The sequence below is a fragment of the Lontra canadensis genome, unplaced genomic scaffold, assembly GCF_010015895.1.
Source record: "Lontra canadensis isolate GAN:19392208 unplaced genomic scaffold, GSC_riverotter_1.0 scaffold121, whole genome shotgun sequence".
Classification (NCBI taxonomy): Eukaryota; Metazoa; Chordata; class Mammalia; order Carnivora; family Mustelidae; genus Lontra; species Lontra canadensis.
Window position 1 is genome coordinate 661,849 of NW_022631115.1, and position 25,221 is coordinate 687,069.

General features: G+C 38.6%; 1 protein-coding gene across 7 annotated transcripts in view; it reads right to left on the reverse strand.

The window, feature by feature from the left end:
* Positions 1 to 25,221, reverse strand: part of PRKDC (protein kinase, DNA-activated, catalytic subunit) — a 229,284-nt gene that overhangs the window by 90,806 nt on the left and 113,257 nt on the right. For all 7 annotated transcript variants that reach the window (XM_032841194.1, XM_032841195.1, XM_032841198.1 and 4 more), the window contains 4 exons: positions 23,866 to 24,000; positions 23,563 to 23,682; positions 5,031 to 5,174; positions 449 to 600 (listed from right to left, as the gene is read on the reverse strand). In XM_032841194.1, coding sequence (XP_032697085.1) covers positions 449 to 600; positions 5,031 to 5,174; positions 23,563 to 23,682; positions 23,866 to 24,000 — 551 coding nt within the window. The remainder of the gene's footprint in view (positions 1 to 448; positions 601 to 5,030; positions 5,175 to 23,562; positions 23,683 to 23,865; positions 24,001 to 25,221) is intronic.

Sequence of the window (25,221 nt, forward strand, 5' to 3'; positions counted from 1 at the left end):
ATTCAGGTTATTCTAGCTGTGTAACACAGACAGGTCTCTATTTCTTATGATCTAATTATTTGCCCCAATTCTCCCTTAGTTGATACTGAAACCTTAAAAGTTTTAGCTTACCTCAGGCTGTGCTAAGAGGAATCAAAGAAAAGAAAAGTCTTACAGTCTATCCCTGGGCTGGGAGAGTGAGAGGCAGAGGGCATCCCACATGCCCAGTGTGCTAGAAAGCCAGAGGTGAGCTGGGAGATGGAACATGGCCCACCTGGAGGAATCTTTCTGCACAGAGATGCTTCTAGTAAACTTCAGAGGTTGTAATCTTACTAGTAGCAATATTATATCCGTACAAATGATGTGATTTCAAATTATTTTCCTTTCTCTATCATTTCAAGTAATTAAATTTCACCAGCTACATTTTAAAGATGTATAAATGATATTGTAATATCTAGTAAATATATACCTGTAAGGGACAGATAAACAATCCTTCCAGCATTCAACAAGGGTTTTTATAATTTCAAGGTTATGTCTAAACACAGCTCTTTTTTGATGAAAAACATGTTCCATTAGGAAATGAAGCAATCGATTTGCCAACACTTCATCTTTAGGGACCCCCTAAAAAGATACAGAAACTATATTAATATACAGCATTCCATTCTAGAAAAGCACTTTTTAAAAATCTTTTTAATTATTTTTTATTATTTTCAATTAGGTAACATATAATACATCATTGGTTTTTGATGTAGTGTTCAACAATTCATTAGTTGTGTATAACATCCACTGCTCATCACCACACATGCCCCCCTTAATACTCAACACCCTGCTATCCCGTTTCCCCACCCTCCTCCCTTCTGTAACCCTCAGTTTGTTTCCTGGAGTCCAGAGTCCTCTTCATGGTTTGTCTCCCTCTCTGATTTCTTCCCATTCAGTTTTCCTTCCCTTCCCCTTTGGTCCGCCACACTATTCGTTATGTTCCACATATGAATGAAACCATCTAATAATTGTCTTTCTCTGACTGACTTACTTCACTTAGCAAAAGCATTTTGTTTTTCATTTAAATTTCAGGTAGTGAACATACGGTGCAATATTGGTTTCTTGAGTAGAACTTAGTGATTAATCACTTAAAAAAACATCCAGTGCTCATTATAAAAGTGCCCATCTTAATACCCGTCACCCGTCTAGCTCATACTCCACCCACCTCTCTCCGCCAACCTTCAGTTTCTCCTCCTTAAAGTCTCTTATGGCTTGCTTCTCTCTCTCCTTCTTTCTCTTCCCCCTTTGCATATGTTAATCGGTTTTGTTTTTTAAATTCCACATGTGAGTTCTTGGTATTTATCTATCTCTGACTAACTTATTTCATTTGGCATAATACACTCTAGCTCCATCCACATTGTTGTAAATGGCAAGTTTTTATTCTTTTTGATGGCCGAGTAATATTCCATTATATGTATGTATCTTAATCCATTCATCAGCGGATGGACATTTGGGCTTTCTCCATAGTTTGGATACTACTGATAATGCTGCTATGAACATCAGAGTGCACGTATCCCTTCAAATCTGTATTTTTGTATCCTTTGGGTAAATACCTAATACTGCAATTGCTGGATTGTAGGGTAGTTCTATTTTCAACTTTTTGAGGAAACTCCATACTGTTCTCAGGGTGGCTGCACCAGTTTGCATTCCCATCAACACTGTAAGACGGTTGGTTCCCTTTTCTCCACATCCTTGCAATATCTGTTGTTTCCTGAGTTGTTAATTTTAGCCACTCTGACTGGTGTGCAGTGGTATCTCATTGTGGTTTTGATTTGTATATCCCTGATGATGAGTGAGGTTGAGCATCTTTTCATGTGTCTGTTGGCCATCTGGATGTCTTCTTTGGAAAAGTGTTTATTCATGTTTTATGCCCATTTCTTAACTAGGTTATTTGTTTTTTTGGCATTGAGTTTTGTAGATTTTGGCTATTAGTCTTTTAATAGATATGTTGTTTGGGAAGATCTTCTCCCATTCCACACGCTGCCTTTTAGTTTTGTTGATCATTTCCTTCCACTGTGCAGAGCTTTTTATCTTAATGAGTTCCCAATAATTCATTCTTGCTTTCCTTCCCTTGCCTGTGGTGATGTATCTAGTAAGAGGCTGCTATAGGTAAGGTGAAAGAGGTTGCTGCCTGTGTTTTTCTCTAGGATTTTGATGGTTTCCTGTCTCACATTAAGGTCCTTCATCCATTTTTAATTTATTTTTGTGTATGGTGTTAGAATGTGGTCCAATTTCATTCTTCTGCACATTGCTATCCAGTTTTCCCAACACCATTTGTTGAAGAGATTGCCTTTTTTTTTTTTTAAAGATTTTATTTATTTATTTGAGAGACAGACAGTGAGAGAGAGCATGAGCGAGGAGAAGGTCAGAGGGAAAAGCAGACTCCCCATGGAGCTGGGAGCCTGATGTGGGACTCGATCCTGGGACTCTGGGATCATGACCTGAGCTGAAGGCAGTTGTCCAACCAACTGAACCACCCAGGCGTCCTGCCCTTTTTTTTTTTTTTTTTAAAGATTTTATATATTTATTTACAGAGAGAGAGGGATTACAAGTAGGCAGAGAGGCAGGCAGAAAGAGAAAGGGGGAAGCAGGCTCCTTGCTGAGCAGAGAGCCCACAGAGGGGCTCAATCCTAGGACCCTGAGATCATGCCCTGAGCCAAAGGCAGAGGATTAACCCACTGAGCCACCCAGGCACCCGTCCTTTTTTCTATTGTGTATTTTTTTCTGCTTTGTCGAAGATTAGTTGACTGTATAGCTGTGGATTTTGGAGTTCTTTATTCTATTGCATTGATCTATGTGTCCGTTTTTGTGCCAGTACCATAATGTCTTGATGATTAAAGCTTTGTAAAAGAGTTTAAAGTCCAGGACTGTGATGCCTCCAGTTTTGTTTTTCTTTTTCAGAACTACTTTGGCTATTCAGGGTCTTTTGTGGTCCCATACAAATTTTAGGACTGTGCACTGTTTAATGCAATAGGGATTGCATTAAATGTGGAGACTGCTTTGGGTAGTATAGACATTTTAACAATGTTTGTTTTTCCAATCCATGAGCATGGAACGCTGGAAAAAGCATTTTTTAATCCAAAAGTCCATTTATAAAAGAAATCCACCCGTCTACTGAGGCTTCTGGCTTCTAATGAAAAACCTGTGAGTGATTTTTCAGTTCTAACCACAGGCAGTGTAAAAGGCTTTACCTGGCAGGCCTCATAGGCAACCTGCCCTCATGTACCAGGCTGGAACACAGCCAGTGCTCTGCAGTCTCCAAGGGTAGCTGCAGTTAGACCCCTAGCCATCCATGACCCATACCCTCCAGAGCGGTGATACTGTGTCATATCTTTGCATTCCTAGCCCAGGCACCTTCATTCCTTGGTCTTTTTATCTTCTTTAGGGGTTTCTACTGAGACCTCCTTATAGGGAGGAAGGGCAACTCTGAAAACATTTTTCCCCTCTCTGATTCAGTCTCCAGTGCTTTTCTACTCCCATCCCTTCCCCCTCACCTTCCTCTCAACTCCAGGATCCCATAAAACTTCTGAGCCTTTATTTTAGAGCCCCCTCAACAGTAAGATGACACCCAGATCTGTGCTAATCCACCTGACCCTTGATCAGATGCATGTTGCAATGTTCCATGGGGTAAACAGACAGGGGGAGTCAACACTTCCTCTAACTTTAGCCTCTTGCTTGTACTACCACAATAAATGATCAAAGGTTTCACTTGATTTTCACTTTGACTATTGCTTTATGCAGCTATTGTGACACCTAGCAGTTCAGCTCTTTCAAGCTCAGACAAGCACCTGACATTGAACTCAATCTTTCCCATTGGCTCCTAAGTTAAACTATATACACTCTAACAATTTTTTTTTTTTAAGATTTTATTTATTTATTTGACAGAGAGATCACAAGCAGGCAGAGAGGCAGGCAGAGAGAGAGGAGGAAGCAAGTTCCCTGCTGAGCAGAGAGCCCGATGCGGGGCTCGATCCCAGGACTCCGAGACCATGACCTGAGCCGAAGGCAGCGGCTTAACCCACTGAGCCACCCAGGCGCCCCACTCTAACAATTTTTTCACGTTATTAGCAGAGTACAAATTATTTTATCACATTAAAGCTAAGAAATCAGGTGCCTGGGTGGCTCAGTGGGTTAAAGCCTCTGCCTTCAGCTCAGGTCATGATCCTAGGGTCCTGGGACTGAGCCCCGCATCGGGCTCTCTGCTCAGCAGGGAGCCTGCTTCCCCCCCTCTCTCTGCCTGCCTCTCTGCCTACTTGTGATCTCTCTCTCTGTCAAATAAATAAATAAAATCTTAAAAAAAAAAACCCAAAAACATAAAGCTAAGAAATCTAAATTTGGTTTACTGTGAACTAAGATAGGCACAATCAGATATAGACACATGTAAAAACTCTATATCCATATATTATGTTTACTAAGGAATGTTCCCAGGATACTACTACATGAAACCTTTTGTACTAAAGTTTTTAAGTGATGGGCAAAGCTCTAGCACACAATAATCTGTACTGGGGGAAGCCACAAGAGTGCTTCAGTATGACACAGCATCATTCACCTGGTACCCACTTTTCTGGGGCAATCTCAACCATTACTGGGCCAGAGATAATACTAGGGAAGAACGTAAGCTGGCAAAACAAATGCCAAAAAATCCAGGGATGTTAGTTTTAGCAGAATTTTTCAGGACCCCATATTCAGGGCCTATTGATACTTACTTCACACTTATTTTTTAATAAATCAGTAATCTAGTTTCCAAGCTCTAAGAAAAGCAACAAACAAAACAAACATTTGATAGCTTAAAAACAAAAGCAAAGTCAGAGGAATTATCAAAAGTAGACACAAAAGAAAACAGAACTAAAGCAGAATGAGGCTATTTAGTAGAGCAGCACCACAACAATATGACAATTAATGCTAAAAATAACTTTTATCATTAAGAGAAGCTTGTATTATTTGTCATATATTCCATTTATGATATCGGCAAGAGACTGAGAGTACTACATAAAAGATATAGCCATTCTTACCACAGGAGTAGCTAATCCTGTCCATGAAAGAACAGTAACCACGATCTCAACCACCATATAGTGAATTCCTCTGCCTCCATTATTTTCAGAAACCACCAGCTGCAGCAAGGGACTTAGCCAGTACTTTGCATAAGGGCGAAAGACCTACAAGAGAATTTAAAAGTCAAATATCAATATTTGATATCAATATCAAATCAATATTTGATATCTGATATCAATATCAAAATTTGATATCAAAATTATCAAAAAATTGTTTTGAATAACCAAAATATTAATTTAAGAATCTATCTTCCAGGGGTACCTAGATGGCTCAGTGAGTTAAGCTTAGGACTCTTTTTTTTTTTTTTTTTAAAGATTTTATTTATTTATTTGACAGAGAGAGAGAGATCACAAGCAGGCAGAGAGGCAGGAAGAGAGATGGGGGGGAAGCAAGCTCCCTGCTGAGCAGAGAGCCTGATGTGGGGCTTGATCTCAGGATCCTGAGATCATGACCTGAGCTGAAGGCAGAGGCTTAATCCACTGAGCCACCAAGGTGCGCCAAGCATAGGACTCTTAATTTCAGTTCAGGTCATGATCTCGAGGTCCTGGGTTAGAGCCTTATGTCGGGCTCTGTGCTCAGCGTGGAGTATGCTTAAGATTTTCTTTCTCCCTCTCCCTTCCCCCCAGCCCCCACTCGTGCTCCATCTCTGTATCTCTGTCTAAAATAAATAAAAATCTTAAAATAAAAAAGAATATATCCTCCAACAGCTAAATTTATTATGACTTGACCTAAATCTGAAACGGATGAAATTCCAGCAGAATCTGCTTAATCAGATCAGATTCTCTGTTGAATTCTCTCCTCATGGGACCCTGAAACCACAATCAGAGGGAAATGGATTACTGATCTTTTCTTTGTTGAAAACGTGATATCCCTACCCTCTTAGAAATCAAAATGAAAAGTATTCTATATCTATCTTGTTCCATCTGAATAATATGCAGTTCCAGAGAATTCTACTGTTATTTTATGCAAATGCATAGGATATATAGAAAATAAGAACACAAAAATTAGGTGCATGTAGCTAATTTTTTTTTTCATTTCTTCTTATAGAAGTCACTGTGTTACAGACTTCATTTGCCCAAGATCTATGAAATCTAAATAAAATGTATCTATACACTAAATTCCATTTAGTTTATTTTAGAAATTTCAAGAGAAAGCTACTTTGATGCAAAAGAACAGACTAAATCACAATTCCAGCTACCTATCTTCTTAATCTTTGCTGCTTTGTTTTTTTTTTACGAAATGTGCTTCCTCAGGGATTCTCTCACAACTTAAATCTGTGTGCTCTCAAATCTTTTTTTGTTTAAGAACCCCATAAGCAAAAAAGGTCCGAACACTCTCCATGTACATCTACTGGTTATTTGTAATTTACAAATACAAACTTTATTATTAAATTACAGATAGTTCCTGACTTAAGATGGTTCACCTTAGCATTTTTGGACTTTATGATGCTGTGAAAGCAATATGCTTTCAGTAGAAACTGTATTTTGAATTTGGATCTTTTCCTGAGCTTGTAATGTGTGGGATGATACTTCCAAGAAGCTGCACAGGGGCAAGCAGCACCCGCAGCTCCCAGTCAGCTATGCTATCACAAGGGTGAACAAATGACATACTTAAAACTAAACTACACTCATACATCTGTTCTGGTTTTCACTTTCAGTACAGCATTCATTAAATTACCTGAGATATTCAGCACTTCATTATAAAATAGGCTTTGTGTATGATTTTGCCAACTATAGGCTGACATAAGTGCTCTAAGCACTTTTAAGGTAGGTGAAGTTAAGCTATGATGTTTGGCAAATTAAGTGTACTACATGCATTTTCAACTTACAATAGTTTCAACTTATGATGGGTTTATTGGGATGTAACCTCATCATAAGTCAAGGAAGATCTGTATAACCAATAAATTAAAGTTGAAATTTTAACCAAAACCAAAGACCCTTTAAAAAAGAGCACTACAGGCCAAATACCTAATGAATATGGATGTTAAGATTTTCAGTCAAATACCAGAAAGATGAATTCAACAGCACTTTATAAGAATCATTCATGATCAAGTGGGATATATTTCTGGACTACAGGGTGGTTCAATATCCTCAACAATCAATGTGACATACCACAATAATAAAAGAACATCCTTTCAATAGGTGCAGAAAAAGCATTTGTAAAGTACAACATCCCTTCATGATAAAAACCCTTAACAAAGTAGGTTTAGAAGATACATACCTCAACATCATAAAGGAAATCTATGAAAAACCCACAACTAATATCATCCTCAATGGGGAAAACTGAGAACTTTTCATCTATGGTTGGGAACAAGACAGGGATGTCCATTCTTACCACTGTTATTTAATACTGTACTGGAAGTCCTAGCCACAGCAATCAGACAACAAAAATGAATAAAAGTGATCCACACTAGCAAGGAAGAAGTCAAACTTTCATTATTTGCAGATGACATGATACTTTATAGAAAACCTGAAAGACTCCACCAAAAATTTGCTAAAACTGAAACACAAATTCAACAAAGCCATAGAATACAAAATCAACATAGAGAAATCTGTTGCATTTCTATACACCAATAATGAAGCAGCAGAGAGAGAAATCAAGGAATTGATCCATTTACAATTGTGTCAAAAACCTTAAGATACCTAGAAATAACCCTAACCAAAAAGGTAAAGGATCTCTGTTCTATTTTGTTTTTTTTTTTTTAAATACAATTTTTTAAAGGGTTTTATTTTTATTTGTCAGAGAGAGAAAGAGAGAGAGAGAGAGAGCGTGTATGCAGGCAGGCAGAGAGGCAGGCAGAGGCAGAGGGAGAAGCAGGCTCCCTGCCGAGCAAGGAGCCCGATGTGGGACTCGATCCCAGGATACTGGGATCATGACCTGAGCCGAAGGCAGCCGCTTAACTGACTGAGCCACCCAGGCATCCCAAGGATCTCTATTCTGAAAACTACAAAGCACTTACAAAAGAAATTGAAGATGACACAAAGAAATGGAAAAACATTCCATGCTCACAGATACGAAGAACAAATATTTTTAAAATTTCAATTCTACCTGAAGAAATCTATACATTCAATGCAATCCCTATCCAAATACCACCAGCAATATTCACAGAACTACAATAAACAATCCTAAAATTTCTATGGAACCAGAAAAGATCCCAAATAGTTAAAGGAATGTTGAAAAAGAAAAGCAAAGCTGGAGGCATTATAATTCCAGAGTTCAATCTATATGACAAAGCTGCAGTCATCAAGACAGGTACGGGCATAAAAACAGACACATAGATCAATGGAACAGAATAGAGAACCCAGAAAGGGACTCTCAAGCCCATAGTCAATTAATCTTTGACAAAGCAGGCAATAATATTCAGTGGGAAAAAGAACGTCTGTTCAACAGATGATGTTGGGAAAATCGGACATTCTTACACCATACACAAAAATAAATTTGAAATGGATGGAAGACCTAAAATCCTAGAGGAGAACACAGACAATTAATATCCATTACATTGGCCTTACAAGTTCTTACTAGGAATGTCTCCTGAGGCAGGGAAGTAAAAGCAAAAATGAACTACTGGGGCTCTGTCAAGGTAAGAAGCTTCTGCATAGTGGCAAACAATCCAGAAACTAAAAGGCAACCTATGGGATGGGAGAAGATATTTGCAAATGGCACATCTAATAAAGAGCTAGTATCCAAAATATAAAAAGAACTTATAAAAACACCTCCAAAATAATCCAATTAAAAATGTGCTGAAGTGGGGCACCTTGGTGGCTCAGTGGGTTAAAGCCTCTGCCTTCAGCTCAGGTCATGATCCCAGGGTCCTGGGATTGAGCCCTGCATCGGGCTCTCTGCTCAGCGAGGAGCCTGCTTCGCCCCCACCCCTGCCTGCCTCTTTGCCTACTGTGATCTCTGTCAAATAAATAAAATCTTTAAAAACAATGTGCAGAAGACACGAATAGACACTTTTCCAAAGAAGACATCCAGATGGCGAACAGACACAAGAAAAGATGCTCAACATCATTCATCATCAGGGATATACAAATCAAAACCACAATGAGATACCAACTCATACCTGTCAGAAATGTTAAAATTAACAACTTGGGAAACAACAGATGTTGGCAAGGATCCAGAGAAAGGGGAAACAACCCTCTCACAGTGTTGGTGGGAATGCAAACTGGTGCAGCCACCCTGGAGAACAGTATGGAGGTTCCTCAAAAAGTAGAAAATAAAATGACCTTACAATCTAGCAATTGCACTACCAGGTATTTACCCAAAGGATACAAAAATACAGATTTGAAGGGATACATGCACCCCAATGTTTACAGCAGCATTATCAACAACAGTCAAATTATGGAAACATCCCACGTGCCCATCAACTGATGAATGGATAAAGAAGTTGTGGTGTGTGTGTGTGTGTGTGTGTGTGTACATACATATATGTACGAGTATATGTGTATGTATATATATATACACACAAGGTAATATTACTTAGACACAGAAAAGAACGAAAACTTGCCATTTGCAATGGCATGGATAGAGCTTGGGAGTATTATGCTAAGACAGTCAGAGAAAGACAAACACCATATGATTTATCCACATAGAAGTGAAATCATATACGTGGATTTAAGACATAAAACAAATGAATATAGTAGGGGGAAAAAAGGGAGGAAAACCAAGAAACACATCCTTAACCATAGAGAGCAAACTGATGGTTACCAGAGGGGTGGTGGGCAGAGGGATGGGTTAAATAGCTGATGGGGATTAAGGAGTGTACTTGTGATGAGCACTGGATGTTCTATGTAAGCACTGAATCACTAAATTCTGTACCTGAAACTCCCAATACACTGTATTTTATCTAATGGAATTTAAATAAAAACTTAAAAAAAATTAATAAGGAAAATAAAATTTTAATTTTAATAATAAATGTTAACACAATAAGAGAATGGACTCTCCAGATAAATGGGTGAAGAAAACGGAATATTACTCAGCCATCGAAAATAATGAAATCTTGCATTTGCAACGACATAGATGGAACTATGGAACTAGAGGAAATTATCCTAAGCAAACATGTCATTCAGAGAAAGACAAATACCATATGATCTCACTTACATGTGGAATTTAAGAAACAAAACAGAAGAACATAGAGTAAAGGAAAGGCAAATAAAATAAGATGGAAAGACAAATAAAATAAGATTGAGTCCCACATCGGGCTCCCTGCTCAGCGGGGAACCTGCTTCTTCCTCTCCCTCTGCCCCTGTTTGTGTTCCCTCTCTCAATGTTGAATAAATAAATAAAATCTTAAAAAAAAAAAAAAAAGAAAAGAAAAGAAAAATACTACCCATGTGCCGAAAAATGCCTGTGGGAGAGAGGCCTGGAACAGATTCTCCCTCAGAGTCCTCAAAAGGAATTATCCCCACCAATATCTTGAAATCAAAATTCTGGCTTGCAGAATCACGAGACAGTAAGTTTCAGTTATTTGAGCTGCCCAGTTTGTGGTGCTCTTGTTACAGCAGCCCTAGGAGCTAGAAATCAAGTGTGACCCTGAGGAACACAGGCCCTGCTGCAGTCCCATATTTGCCATGGGATTTCTATAAACTGGATCATGTCATTCCACCTAGCACCCATCAGTGGCTCCCTACTGCTCAAAAAATGAGCCACATGCTCTATATGGATCCTGATGATGTGGCCTAGCTTACCTGCCCTAGGATACGCGGCCATGCCACTGACCCTTCTCTAGGCCATGTACCCATGGTCTGTGCAATCAGTGCAGACATGGCTGGCTCTCTCAGAGGCCGTCTCTAGCCACAGTGTTCCTTCTACACAGAATATAAATTCCAACTGCATTTTACACATCACTCAAGGGCTCTCTGAAAAATCTACCTTAATGGCCACTGGTGGAAGAGACTCTCCTCTGATGTGGTGCTATACATAAACTAAGTAATAAACTAAGCACCTATCTAAAAGAGTTAACTATTTTTTATATACCATTATCAGGAATATTTTCAACTTTTTTTTTTTTTGGCTACTAAAACCAATTTGAATGAAAGCCATTAAGAAACCTGCTAACATATGAAGGAGGAAAGATGGCAAAGGAGTGCTGGTTCCCTGAATTTAGCTAGGTATCTATCAAACCATTTTGAACACCCACAAAATCTGCCTGAGATATAAGAATATGTATCTGGATCTCCACAAGCAGAAAAGTGAATGCTTTTTGCAAGGTAGGAAATGCAGAGTTGTCAATCTGTGGGAAGATATTAGAAAAAAAACAGAAAGGGGAGGGAGGCTCCATAAGCTGGTTCCTGGAAAGTGATATAACACCAGAGTGCAAAATCCGAACCCTCAGAAATCTGCTCTAGGCAATGACATCCCTCTTTAAAAGAGGCTCTGAAATGAAAAGGCAGAATTCTAGGAGAGGCATTGTTGCCTCAGGATCTGAGGAGTCACAGAGTGAAAGCAGGTATCTGAACTAGGTAGAGTGCCCAAGCAGTGGAGCCAGGAAGCAGGTTATGGTCAGCGAACCCAGTAGGGGACTCTCAGTTTAGGTTGCTATAAACTGTGAGCTGGGCCAGTTAGTAATTGCTCTTTTCCTGAGCAGACTGAAAAAGACTGGAACCTGTGCCTATAACTGGACAAAAGCTCACAGGGCAGTAGCGGCCCAGACAGGATATTAGGGCAGCACCCAGACACAATCCAGAAGCTTCGAGTGCATGTGCAAACCCCTGGCTGCTTGCGGTTTTAGAGTCACAAAGAGAAGCGGCACTCGTGGGCCCCTGGGACTACCTCTGAGAGAACTGCAGTGGGTATGCACCATGCGAGGCTACAGTTTTGGGCGCATACAGAAGTGGAGACTGTTTGTTCCAGAAGGTTTATAAAGGAAGACAAGACTGCAATGTTCCTGCTCTGTGCCAGAGGTTTGGGCATAGCCATTTTTGCTCTGATCCTCTGAAGAGATGTAGAAAGCCTCCAGGGGAAAAAAGCCACACAGAAGACCAGTTGCACTTACCCCATCCCCCTGACAGGGATTAGGACAACTCCGCCCAGGCAGGGATAACTGAGAAACAGAGTATCAGGACCCTCCCCCAGAAGACAGACTAGAAGAACAGGTAGACAACAATCCTACAGATCCCACAAACTATAAAATTCCAATGCCAGGGGATAATTGTATATTGAGCTCCAGGGTGCATTTGGCTTGGGTTGTGGTTGATATTTTGGACTCTGTTGATTTGCCCACTCATGATTCTATGGGCAAATGAAGGAAGAACTCACCAAAAAAAAGAGTAAGAGGCAGTGTTCACTGCAACAGAGCTAATCAATATGGATATAAGTAAGATGTTAGAGACAGAATTCAGAATAGCAGTTATAAAATTAATAGCTAGGCTTGAAAGAAGTATAAGTGACAATATAGAATCTCTAAGGGTGGAAATGAGATCAATCAGGCTGAACTTAAAAATGCTATGAATGAGATGCAGTCGAAACTGGATACTCTTAACAGCTTGGGTCAATGAGGCAGAAGTGAGCCAAGTGATCTAGAAGACAGGCTGAAAGGAAATTAAAGAAAAGAGGGAAAAATAACTCATTACACATGAAGAGAGACTTAGAGAATTTAATGATACACTGAAAAGACCAATATCAGATCACTGGGATCCAAGATGGGAGGGGAGATGGAGAATGAGAAGGGGCTTGAAGGTATATTTGAGTAAATCATGCCTGAGAACGTCCCTAAACTGGGGAAGAAAACAAACATTCACATCCAAGAGGCAGAAAGGACCCCTTCCAAAATCAATAAAATAGATCAATACCCCCAAAATATAACAGTGAAGCTTGCAAATCAGAAAAAAAGAAGCATTCCTGAAAGCAGCAGGAGGCAGAGATTTTTTATATGGAGGGAGGGACATGAGAATAACATCAGACCTATCCACAGAAACCTGGCAAGTCAGAAAGGGCTGGCAAGACATTTTCAGGGTACTAAATGAGAAGAACATGCAGCCAAGAATACTTTATCCAGCAAGGCTGCCATTCAGAACTGAAAGAGAGATAGGGAGTTTCCAGGACAAACAGAAACTAAGAATGTGACCCCAAATCAGTCCTGCAAGAACTATTAAGGGGGATTCTGTAAGCAAAGAGAGCACCCAAGAGTAACATACACCAGAAAGTAATAGAGAAAATCTACAGAAACAGGGGATTTATAGGCAATACAATGTCACTAAATTCATATCTTTCAACAGTTACTCTAAATGTACATGGGCTAAATTCTCCAGTAAAAAGACACAGAGTATCAGATTGAATAAAAAAGCAGGGCCATCCACATGCTGTCTACAAGAGATTCATTTTGAACCTAAAGATACCTTCAGATTAAAAGTGAAGAGATGGAGAACTATTTACCATGCTAATGTACCTCAAAGGAGAGCTGGGGTGGCACTCCTCATATCAAGCAAATTAGATTTTAAACCAAAAAACGCAGTATGAGATTTGTTGGGACACTATATCATATTTAAAGGACCTATCCAACAAGAAGATCTAACAATTCTAAATATCTAAATCCCCAACGTGGAAGCAGACAATTATATAAACCAATTAATAACCAAAGTAAACACACACATTGATAATAATACATTACTAGTAGGGGACTTTGATACTCCACTCACAGCAATGGACAGATCATCTAAGCAGATGATCAACAAAGAAACGAGAGCTTTGAATGACACCCTGGACCAGATGGACTTCACAGATAGATACAGAACATTCCATCCTAAAACGATAGAATACTAATTCTTCTCGAGTAAACATAGAACTTTCTCCAGAATAGATCACCTGCTGGGTCACAAATCAGATCCCAGCCAATACCAAAAAACTGAGATTATTCCATGCATATTTTCAGACCACAATGTTTTGAAACTGGACCTCAATCACAAGAAGAAATTTAGAAGGAACGCAAACACTTGGAAGTTAAAGAGCATCCTGCTAAATGAATGAATGGGTCAACCAGGAAATTAAAGAGGTACTCAGATAATTAATTGAAACTAATGATAATGAAAACACATTGGTTTGAAACCTATGGGATACAGCAAAGCAAAGGTCCTAAGACATTAGTACATAGCCATCCAAGCCTCTCTCAAAAATTATAGAAATCCCCAAAACACAAGCTAACCCTACATTTAAAGACCTGGAGAAAGAACAGCAACTAAAGCCTACACCAGGCAGGGCAAGAGAAATAATAAATATTAGAGCAAAAAAAAATCAATGAAACAGAAATTAAAAAAAAAAAAGCAGAACAGATCAACAAAACAAGAAGCTGGTTCTCTGAATGAATTAATAAGATCGGTACACCTCTGGCCAGACTTACCCAAAAGACAGAAAAGGGACCTCAATTAGTAAAATCATGAGTGAAAGAGGAGAGACTGACTAATACCAAGGAAACACAGACAATTGTTAGAAATTACTACCAGCAACTATATGCAAACCAATTCAGAAATCTGGAAGAAATGGATGCATTCCCGGAAACTTAAAAACTACCAAGACTGAAACAGGAAGAAATAGACAATCTGAACAGACCAGATTGAACAGAAAGGAAATTGAAGCAGTAATCAAAAACCTCCCAACAAACAAAAGTCCAGTGCCAGATGGCTTCCCAGGGGAATTTTCTCAAACATTTAAAGACCACCTAATATGTATTCTTCTGAAGCTGTTTCAAAAAAGGAAATGGAAGGAAAACTTCCAAACTCATTCTGTGAAGCCAGCATTATCCTGATCCCAAAACCAGACAAAGACCCCATCAAAAAGGAGAATTACAGACCAATATCCCTGATGAACATGGATGCCAAAATACTCACCGAGATCCTAGCCAATAGGATCCAATAGTACCTTACAAGGATTATACATCACAACCAGCTGGGATTTATTCCGGGGATGTAAGGGTGGTTCAACATTTGCAAATCAATCAACATGAGAGAGCATGTTAATAAAAGAAAAGACAAGGACCATATAATCCTCTCAATTGATACAGAGAAAACATTCAACAAAATAGAGCATCCTTTCCTGATTACAACTCTTCCAAGTATACAGATAGAGGGAACATACCTCCATATCATAAAAGCCATATATGAAAAGCCCACAGAGAATATCATTCTCAATGGGGAAAAACTGAGAACTTTTCCCTTAAGGTTACAACGTGGCAGGGATGCCCACTCTCACTACTATCGTTCAACATAATACTAGAAGTCCTAGCCTCAGCAGTCAGACAACAAAAAGAAATAAAAGGCATTCAAACTGGCAAAGAAGAAAGACTCTCTCTTCGCCCGTGACATGACAATTTATGTGGAAAATCCAACAGACTCTACCCCAAAACTGCCAGAACTCGTACAGCAATTCAGCAACATGGCAGGATACAAAAATCAATGCACAGCAATCAGTTGCATTTCTACACATTAACAAATGTGATTGAAGAAAGAGAAATTAAAGAATTGATCCTAATCACAATTGTACCAAAAACCATTAGATACTCAAAGGAATAAACTTAACAAACGAGGTAAAAGATCCATATTCTAGAGACTACAAAACACTTATGAAAGAAACAGAGCAAGACACAAAGAGATGGAAAAACATTCCATGCTCATGGATTGGAAGAATAAACATTGTTAAAATGTCTGCTGCCCAGAACAATCTACACGTTCAATGCAATCCCTATCAAAATACCATTGGCATTTTTCACAGAGCTGGAACAAACAATCCAAAAATTTGTATGGAACTAGAAAGACCCCAAATCTCCAGGGAAATGTTGAAAATCAAAGTTAGATGCATCAAAATTCTGGACTTTGAGCTATATTATAGAACTGTGATCATTAAGACAGCATGGTACTGGCATAAAAACACACACAGATCAATGGAACAGAACACAGAGCCCAGAAATGGATCCTCAATACTGTTGTCAACTAGTCTTCAACAAAGCGGAAAAGAATACTCAATGGAAAATGGTCAGTCTCTTCAATAAATGGTACTGACAAAATTGGACAGCCAAATGCAGAAGAATGAAACTGGACCATTTTTTTTTTAAGATTTTATTTATTTATTTGACAGAGAGAGATCACAAGTAGACAGAGAGGCAGGCAGAGACAGAGAGAGGGAAGCAGGCTCCCTGCCGAGCAGAGAGCCCGATGTAGGGCTCGATCCCAGGACCCTGAGATCATGACCTGAGCCAAAGGCAGCAGCTCAACCCACTGAGCCACCCAGGCGCCCCTGGACCATTTTCTTATACTATACACAAAGATAAACTCAAAATGGATGAAAGATCTAAATGTGGAACAGGAATCCATCAAAATCCTAAAGGAGAACACAGGCAGCAAGTTCTCTGACCTTGAACAAAGCAACTTTTAGCAAGAAACATCTCTAAAAGCAAGGGAAACAAATGCAAAAATGTACTGTGAGGACTTCATCAAGATAAAAAGCTTTCGCACAGCAAAGGAAACAATCAACAAAACTAAAAGGCAATCTATGGAATGGGAGAAGGTATTCGCAAATGACATTACACTTAAAGGGTTGGTATGCGAGATCTTTAAAGAACTTATCAAACTCAACGCCCAAAAAACAACCCAGTCAAAAATGGGCAGAAGACATAAACAGACACTTCTCCAAAGAAGACATACAAATGGCCAACAGACACATGAAAAAATGTTCCACATCACCCAGCATCAGGAAAATACAAATCAAAACCACAATTAGATGCCACCTTATACCAGTCAGAATAGCTAAGATTAACAAGACAGGGGACAACAAATGTTGGTCACGATGTGGAGAAAGGGGAACCCTGTTACATTGTCCATGGGAATGCAAGCTGGTACAGCCATTCTGGAAAAAAACTATAGAGATTCCTCAAGATATTAAAAATAGAGCTGCCTTATGCCCCAGCAATTGCATTATTGGGTATTTACTCGAAAGATACAAATGTAGTGAAAAGAAGGGGCACATGTACCCCAATGTTCATAGCATCATTGTCCACAACAGACAAAGTGTGGAAAGAGCTGAGATGTCCTTCAACAGATGAATGGATAAAGAAGATGTGGTTCATATATACAATGAAATATTACTCAACCATGAGAAAGGATGAATACCCACCATTTGCATCGACATGGATGGAACTAGAGGGGATTATGGTAAGTGAAATAAGTGAATCAGAGAAACACAATTATATTGTTTCACTCATATGTGGAACATAAGGAAGACTGCAGAGGACAATAGTGGAAGAGAGGGAAAACTGAACGGGAAGATATCAGAGATATCAGAGAGGGAGACAAACAAACTCCTGACTCTGGGAGACAAACTGAGGTTTGTGTTAAGAGAGGTAGGTGTGGGGATGCGGTAACTGGGTGATGGGAATTAAAGAAGGCACATGATATGATAAGCACTGGGTGTTATATTCAACTAATGAATCACTGAACATTATATCAAAAAGTAATGATGTACTATACCTTGGCTAATTGAATTTAAATTTAAAAAAATATTAAAAAAAGAAACTTACAAATACACATAATTTATATAAAGATCATTTCTATTTCAATAAATTTTAATTTTCAGTTTAAAAATGATAGAAGAATGATATTGAACAAATAAATATGGTTGGGTAATTTATTCAGAGAAAAAAAATATCATGCTGTTTCTTTATTACGGGTTTTCTTTTCAGTAGATACACATAATTGCAAATAACTGTTTTTAAATATCTTATTTAAACTCAATTTAGGTAGTATATACTATGTTACTAGTTTCAGGGGTAGAATTTAGTGATTCATCAGTTGCATATAACACCCAATGCTCATCACATCAAGTGCCCTCCTTAATGTCCATCACCCAATTACCCTACCCCCCCCACCCTCCTCCACTCTAGCAACCCTCTGCTTGTTTCCTACAGTTAAGAGTTTCCTATGGTTTGCCTCCTTCCCTGTTCTCATTTTATTTTTCTTGCTCTTGCTTTATGTTAATCTGTTTTGTTTCTTAAATTCCACATACGAGTGAAATCATATGGTATTTGTCTTTCTCTGACTTATTTCACTTAGTTTAATACCCTGTAGTTCTACCAGTGTTGCTGCAAATAGCAAGATTTCATTTTCTTTGATGGCTGAGTAGTATTCCATTGCATATATATATACACACACACACATCTTTATCCATTCATCTATCCATTGGCAAGTGGGCACTCTCCATATTTTGCATATTCTGGACATCGCTGCTATCAACATTGGGTTGCCTGTGTCCCTTCAAATCACTATGCTTGTGTCCTTTAGATAAATACCTACTAGTGCAATTCCTTAGTCATAGGGTAGTTCTATTTTTAACTTTTTGAGGAAACTGTCTACACCAGTTTGCATTCTCATCAACAGTGTAAGAGGGTTCTTGCTAGGCATCCTCGGTAACATCCATTGTTGCATTTTTTTTTTTTTCATGTATCTGTTGGCCATTTGTACGTGTTCTTTAGAGAAATGTCTGTTCATGTCTTCTGCTCATTCCTTGACTGGACATTTTGTCTTAGGGGTGTTTAGATTGAAAGTTCTTTACAGATTTTGGGTATTAGCCCTTTATCTATCTTCTGTGAATATCTTCTCACATTTGGTAAGTGCCTTTCATTGCTGACTGTTTACTTGGCTATACAAAAGCTTTTTAGCTTGAAGTCCCAATAGTTCATTTTTGCTTTTGTTTCCCTGGCCTTTGGAGATGTGTTTAGCAAAAAGGTGCTATGGCCAAGGCCAAAGAGGTTGCTGCCTGTGTTTTCCTCCAGCATTTTGATGGATAACTGACTCATAGTTAGGTCTTTCATCCATTTGACTTTATTTTTGTGTATGGTATAAGAAATTGGTCCAGTTTAATTCTTCTGCATGTGGCTGTCCAATTTGCCCAAACCATTGTTGAGACTATCCTTTTTTCTTCGGATACTCTTTCATACTTTGTCAAAGAGTAGCTGACCATAGAGTTGAGGGTCCATTTCTAGGTTCTCTGTTCTGTTTCACCTATCTATGGGTCTGGTTTTTTTGTGCCTGTACCATAATGTCTTGATGGTTACAGCTTTGTAATACAGCTTGAAGTTTGGAATTGTGATGCCTCCAGCTTTGCTTTTCTTTTTCAACATTCCTTTGGCTGCTTGGGGTGTTCTGTGGTTCCATACAAAATTTAGGATTGTTTGTTCCAGCTCTGTGAAAAATGCAAAAATGTATTTTAGTAGAGATTGCACTGAATGTATAGATTGCTCTGGACAGCACTGACATTTTAAAAACATTTATTCTTCCTATCCATGAACATGGAATGTTGTCCCATTTCTTTGTGTCTGCCTCAATTTGTTTTGTGAGTGTTCTATAGTTTTTAGAGTACAGATTCTTTACCTCTTTGGTTAGGTTTACTCCTAGGCATCTCACTGGTGTTGATCATAATCTCTCCCCTTTCATTCATGATTTTCCTGATTTGGGTCTTCTCTCTTCTTTTTGGTAAGTTCTGGCTAGGGTTTTATCAGTCTAATTAATTCTTTCAAAGAATCAGCTCCTAGTTTCATTCTTCTGTTCTACTAGTGTTTTTTTTTTTTTTTCCTATATCACTGATTTCTGCTCTAATCTTTATTATTTCTCTTCTCCTGCTGGATCTAGGCTTTATTTGCTGTAATTTCCCCAGCTTCTTTAGGTGTAAGGTTAGGTTGTGCATTTAAGACCATTCTTGTTTCATGAGGAACACCTGTATTGCTACATATTTCTTTTTTAGGACCGCCTTGGCAGCATCCCAAAAGTTAACTGTTGTGTTACATTTTCATTTGCTTCCTTGTATGTTTTTACAGTCTTCTTTGATTTCCTGGTTGGCCCATTCATTCTTTAGTAAGATGTTCTTTAACCTCTCTGATTTTGTGGTCCTTCTGATGTTTTTCTTGTGGTTCACTCCAAGTTTTATGGAATTGTAGCCTGAAAATATGCATGTTATTATCTCAAATCTTTTTGTAGCGGTTGAGACCTGATTTGTGATAGTGTGTGACCTATTCTGGAGAATGTTCCATGTACACTCAAGAAGAATGTGTATTCTGTTTCTTTAGAATGAAATGCTCTGAATATATGTTATGTCCACCTGGTCCAGTATGTCATTCAAAGCCTTTGTTTCCTTGTTGATCTTCTGCTTAGATAATCTGTTCATTGTTATAAGTCTCCTACTATCATTGTACTATTACAGAGTTTCCTTAATTTTGTTATTGTTTTATATATTGGCTACTTCCAAGTTAGGGGCATAAATATTTATAATTGTTAGATCTTCCTGTTGGAAAGACCCTTTTATTATGAGATAGTATCCTTTATCTCCTATTAATCTTTGGTTTAAAATCGAGTTTGCCTGATATAAGGATGGCTACTTCAGTTTCTTTTTGATGTCTACTGGCATGATAAATGGTGCTTTACCCCCTCACTTTCAATCTAAGGGTGTCTTTGGATCTAAAAATGAGTCTCCCGTAGACAGCATATCAATGGGTCTTGTTTTTTTTATCCATTCTGATACCTTATGTCTTTTAATTGGAGCATTTAGTCCATTTACATTCAGAATAATTCTTGAAAGATATGAATTCAGAGCCACTGTATTACCATAAAGTCACATTCCTATAGATTGTCTCTGTTCCTTTCTAATCTTTGTTACTTCTGGGCTCTCTCTTCACTCAAAGAATCCCCTTTAATATTTCTTTCAGAGCTGGTATAGTGTTCACCAATTCCTTTAGTTTCTGTTTGTCATGGAAGGTCTTTATCTCTCCTTCTATTCTGAATGACAGCCTTGCAGGATAAAGTATTCTTTACTGCATGTGGCTGTCCATGGTGCTGTGGCCAAGGCCAAAGAGGCTGCTGTCTGTGTTTTCCTCCAGCATTTTGATGGATAACTGACTCATAGTTAGGTCTTTCCTAACTATGAGTATATTTTATTTTTCCCATATTTATTTTTCATCAAGCATGCAGCATATTTTTCCCATTTAGCACACTGAATATATCATGGCAGTGATCTTTGGCCTACCAGGTTTCTGTGGGCTGGTCTGTTACCAGCCTTATACCTCCACACTTGTAGGTTAAGGACCTCTTGTCCCAAGCTGGTCCTTAAACCTTAAGGTTTTATTTATTTATTTGAGAGAGGCAGAGCGAGCAAATGAGCAATAGCGAGAACCATTGGAGAGAGAGGCAGAGGGAGATGGAGAAGCAGGCTCCCTGCTCAGGGCCCAAGCCCAGGACCCTGGGATCATAACCTGAGTCGAAGGTAGAACAGACTGAGCCACCCCAATGCCCAATTTTCTCTTTATCTTTGTAATTTGTAAGCTTCAGTATGTTAGGATGTTGATCTATTTTTGTTAATTTTAAGGGGGAATTCTCTGTGCTAGAAGGCCTATTTCCTACTCCAGAGTAGGAATGTCCTCAGTTGTAAGTCATTCAAAAAAACCTTCTGCCCCTTTCTCCCACTCATCTTCTGGGACTCCTATAATATGGATATTATTTTGCTTTATGGAATCACTGAGCTTCCTCAGTCTACCTTCTTTATCAATAGGTTTCTTTCCCTCTTTTTAGTTTCCTTATTTTCTATCGTTTTATCTTCTATATCACTGATTCACTCTTCTGCTTTAATCATCTTTGTTTTTTAGCCTCCATTTGGGACTACATCTTGGTTACAGCATTTTTAATGTTGACCTGACTAGATTTTAGTTCTTTTATCTCTATAATAAAAGATTATCTAGTGTCTTTAATACTTTCTTCAAGCCCAGCTAGTATCTTTAAATCATTGTTTTAAATTATAGTTCAGACATCTTGGTTATATCCATATTGATTAAATTCCTGGCAGTGAGTACTACCTTCTGTTCTTTCTTTTGTGGTGAATTTCTCTGTCTTATTTTGTCCAGAAAAAAAAAAAAAAAAGAAAGAGGAAAAATAACAGTAACAATGACAACAGAAAATACAAAACAAAACAAAAAACAAACTAAACAAAACATAAAAGTAGATCCTGGTTGTGTTTTGGTCTTGTTAAAAGAAACTCGATCCAAAAGAAAGAAAGAAAGAAAGAAAGAAAGAAAGAAAGACAGACAGACAGGAAGGAAGGAAGGAAGGAAGGAAGGAAAGAAAAGAAAAGAAAAGATTTTAATTATAAAATAAAATACAATGAAAGAAAAAAAATATATAAAGTATATATGTAGATAAAAATTTAAATTTAAATTTAAAAGAGTAAGAAAAGGTTTGGAAAAATAAGAAAACAACAAAAAGGAATACCAAAAGACTAATGAATAAAAATATAAAGAATGATATAGTGTTTTCCCCAAGAGATGAAGCTTTGCAGCCCCCTATGATCAATAAACTTGGTGAGAGCAAGTTGTTTCTGTTGGTTTTCTAGGGGTGGTGGTGGTGCTTGTTGCACTGATTCTCAGGTGGATTTGCCTTAGTGGAAAAACTGCCTCCAATGAGCAGAGGTAGGGGCTTGTTGTAAGCAGCTCCAACTCCACTAGGTGACACTGTTTTGTTCCCTGAAGGCTTTCAGCACTGCTGGGCGGGATGAAAAAGGTAAGGTCCCCCACTCTTCAGTAAGCCCTCACAGAAAAACAATCAATCAGTCTTGTCTCCCCAGCTTCCACAACTCTGTTCACCTGGCCTGTGACCATGCATTTTTATCTTAGGCACATGACTAAGTTTTAAAACTCCAAATTTTAGGGACTCCTGTGGGACAGACCCATGTTGTTCCTCCTAGGGGAGGGGAAGGGTCTCACCACATTTCTGCCTTTTGCTGGACCCCTCCCAGAAAAGTGGCTGCATGACTGCTACACAATTTATGGCAACACAGAGCAGAAAGCTGGCACCTAAACTCACTAAGTTGGCTTCCCTGATCCTATGCCTGGGAACTCTGCCACACACTAGCACCACCTGTTCTTGAGACCCCAGGGATCCTGGGCCATGCTGTCGCACCTGGGATTCTACCCTGCTTTGCTACCTGAGCACCTTTAAGCCAGGAACATCCCTCACTGTAGGAGACTTCCAAAAGTTTGATTTTGCACTCCATTGCTTATAATATTTTGTGGTATCCTCTTTAAGTAGGCTCTCACCCCTCAGCTGTAACCTCAGTTATATCACACTGGATTCAAGTCTCTGCATCTCCTACCTTCCAAAATGTGGTCTTTTTGTTTTAAAGGATTTTATTTATTTGAGAGAGAGGGAGAGAGTGAACATGAGCAGGCGGGGAGGGCAGAGGAAGAGGGATAAGCAGGCTCCCCAGTGAGCAAGGAGCCCGATGTGGGAATCAATCCCAGCATCCCAGGATCATGAGCTGAGCCGAAAGCAGGCACTTAATTGATTGAGCTGGTGTCATTTTTATACTGATAAACCTGCAGCATTTGTTTTCTCAGATCTCTTACTGATTTCTCGGGTGTTCAGAATGACTTGATACATAGTTGCATTCAAGGGACAAGAAAACAGTGTCCCCTTATTCCTCCACCATCCTACTAACTGCAAAGAATTTTTAAGGAAATAATAAATTACTCACTTCTTCTGTATTAATAACAAGCTTGGCTAAGAAGAGACGGATATTTAATGATATCAATGGATTTCCTAGTTTGTCGTGAAGAAATTTCATCCATGGAGGAAGATTTCTTGGCACTGAGCCCTGAAATGATACATCAAGATTACCTTAAAAAGCAGAAGAAACTAACTTCACATTTTGATAATATGAGATGACATGAGCAACAAAAAATGTTTATTAGATATAGAATTTGGCATTATATATTAAGTGTTTGTTCTACGATACCAATAAACAGTATTACATGAGACAAGATTAGCAGAAACAAACCTCTTCTTTAGGTAGTATCTGATTTCTGTGCATGTGCTTAATCAGGGTTGTCATGGTCGCCATACATTCGTGCTGATTGAGTTCATCCATCTCTAACTCTAGGACAGCATCTTGGACCAGGGGGTCTTTGTGCTCCTAGGAAAAGGGAAGAATCTAATGATGCAGAGTACACTGCTAAAATTTTAGTGTATATGATATTCTGACTTTTGAGGCAATATCATAAAACACACACCTAGGTAACAATAACAAATTGGTAATAATATCAAATACATCTGTTGGGTTTTCTTATTAAACAACTTAAAAAAACAAACGACAAAAAACAAACCTAGGACCTCATGTCTTCCTTACATTCTAGATACATATTTTCCCTCTGATCTCTATATACATGCTCACTCCCTCTGGGGTCATACGTAGTTCATAGCATCCATGCGGACACATGCTGCTTTGTACAGACAACTAAGATCTTTTCCAAATGTTTGTGTCTTGGGAGGCCCCAGAACTCTCAACACCTTGAGAACAACAGTTTCCATGATTCTTAGTTGCCACATTACACAGAAAGTGGAGCTACTGAAACACAACTATAAGATAAATTTTTACCTATTTTTTTTTCTTAGTAAACTAAAAATGAGTTTTTCTCTGAAAAACTTTGTAAAATCCTTAATTTGCCTTGAAATTTTAATCCGTAAAAGAATAAAACTTTTAAGCCATTGTTGATCCTAAAATTCTTAGAAATTATAGCAGAGGTAATCATTTTTTAAGTGTAATAATGAACTGAAGTTTTACACACATGTATAGTAAACTGTACACACACACACAGAGTGGAACAATTTATCTGGATTATTTCCCAGCACAGATCAGGACCCACTCCAGGACAGCACAGGAGAGAATCAGTGTTTAGAGGATAGCAGAGGGGTTGAGGGAAAGAAGAGGTGACTCAGTGCATGTCAAAGAAACCAGAAAGGGAAAAACTTGAATGAAACCTGGAAGGGAATCAGATGTATCTGTGGAGCTCATGGTTTTACACATGTGTGTGCCTCTGAAAGTGCAGAGATATGCGTCTATGTAGATGTTTCCTATCTCAGTTCATGGGGTTAAGCTATCATTTGTGAACACAGATGCATTCAGTTATCTCAATTTGTAACATCAAATATGAGCAACTTCCTCATTTTCTGCAGAGGACAATGCAACAGTCACATCAGCATGGCCCCTGAGTCTCTAAGATAACTGAGGTAACTAAGAGAGTTATTTTTCTCACTGGAGACCCTTAAATGCAGTTCTGATTTGAAACACTAATTTCACAGAGACTGGCTAATGTGAATCAGCCCTTGGGAGAGAGCCTTCTTTCCTCCTTTCATC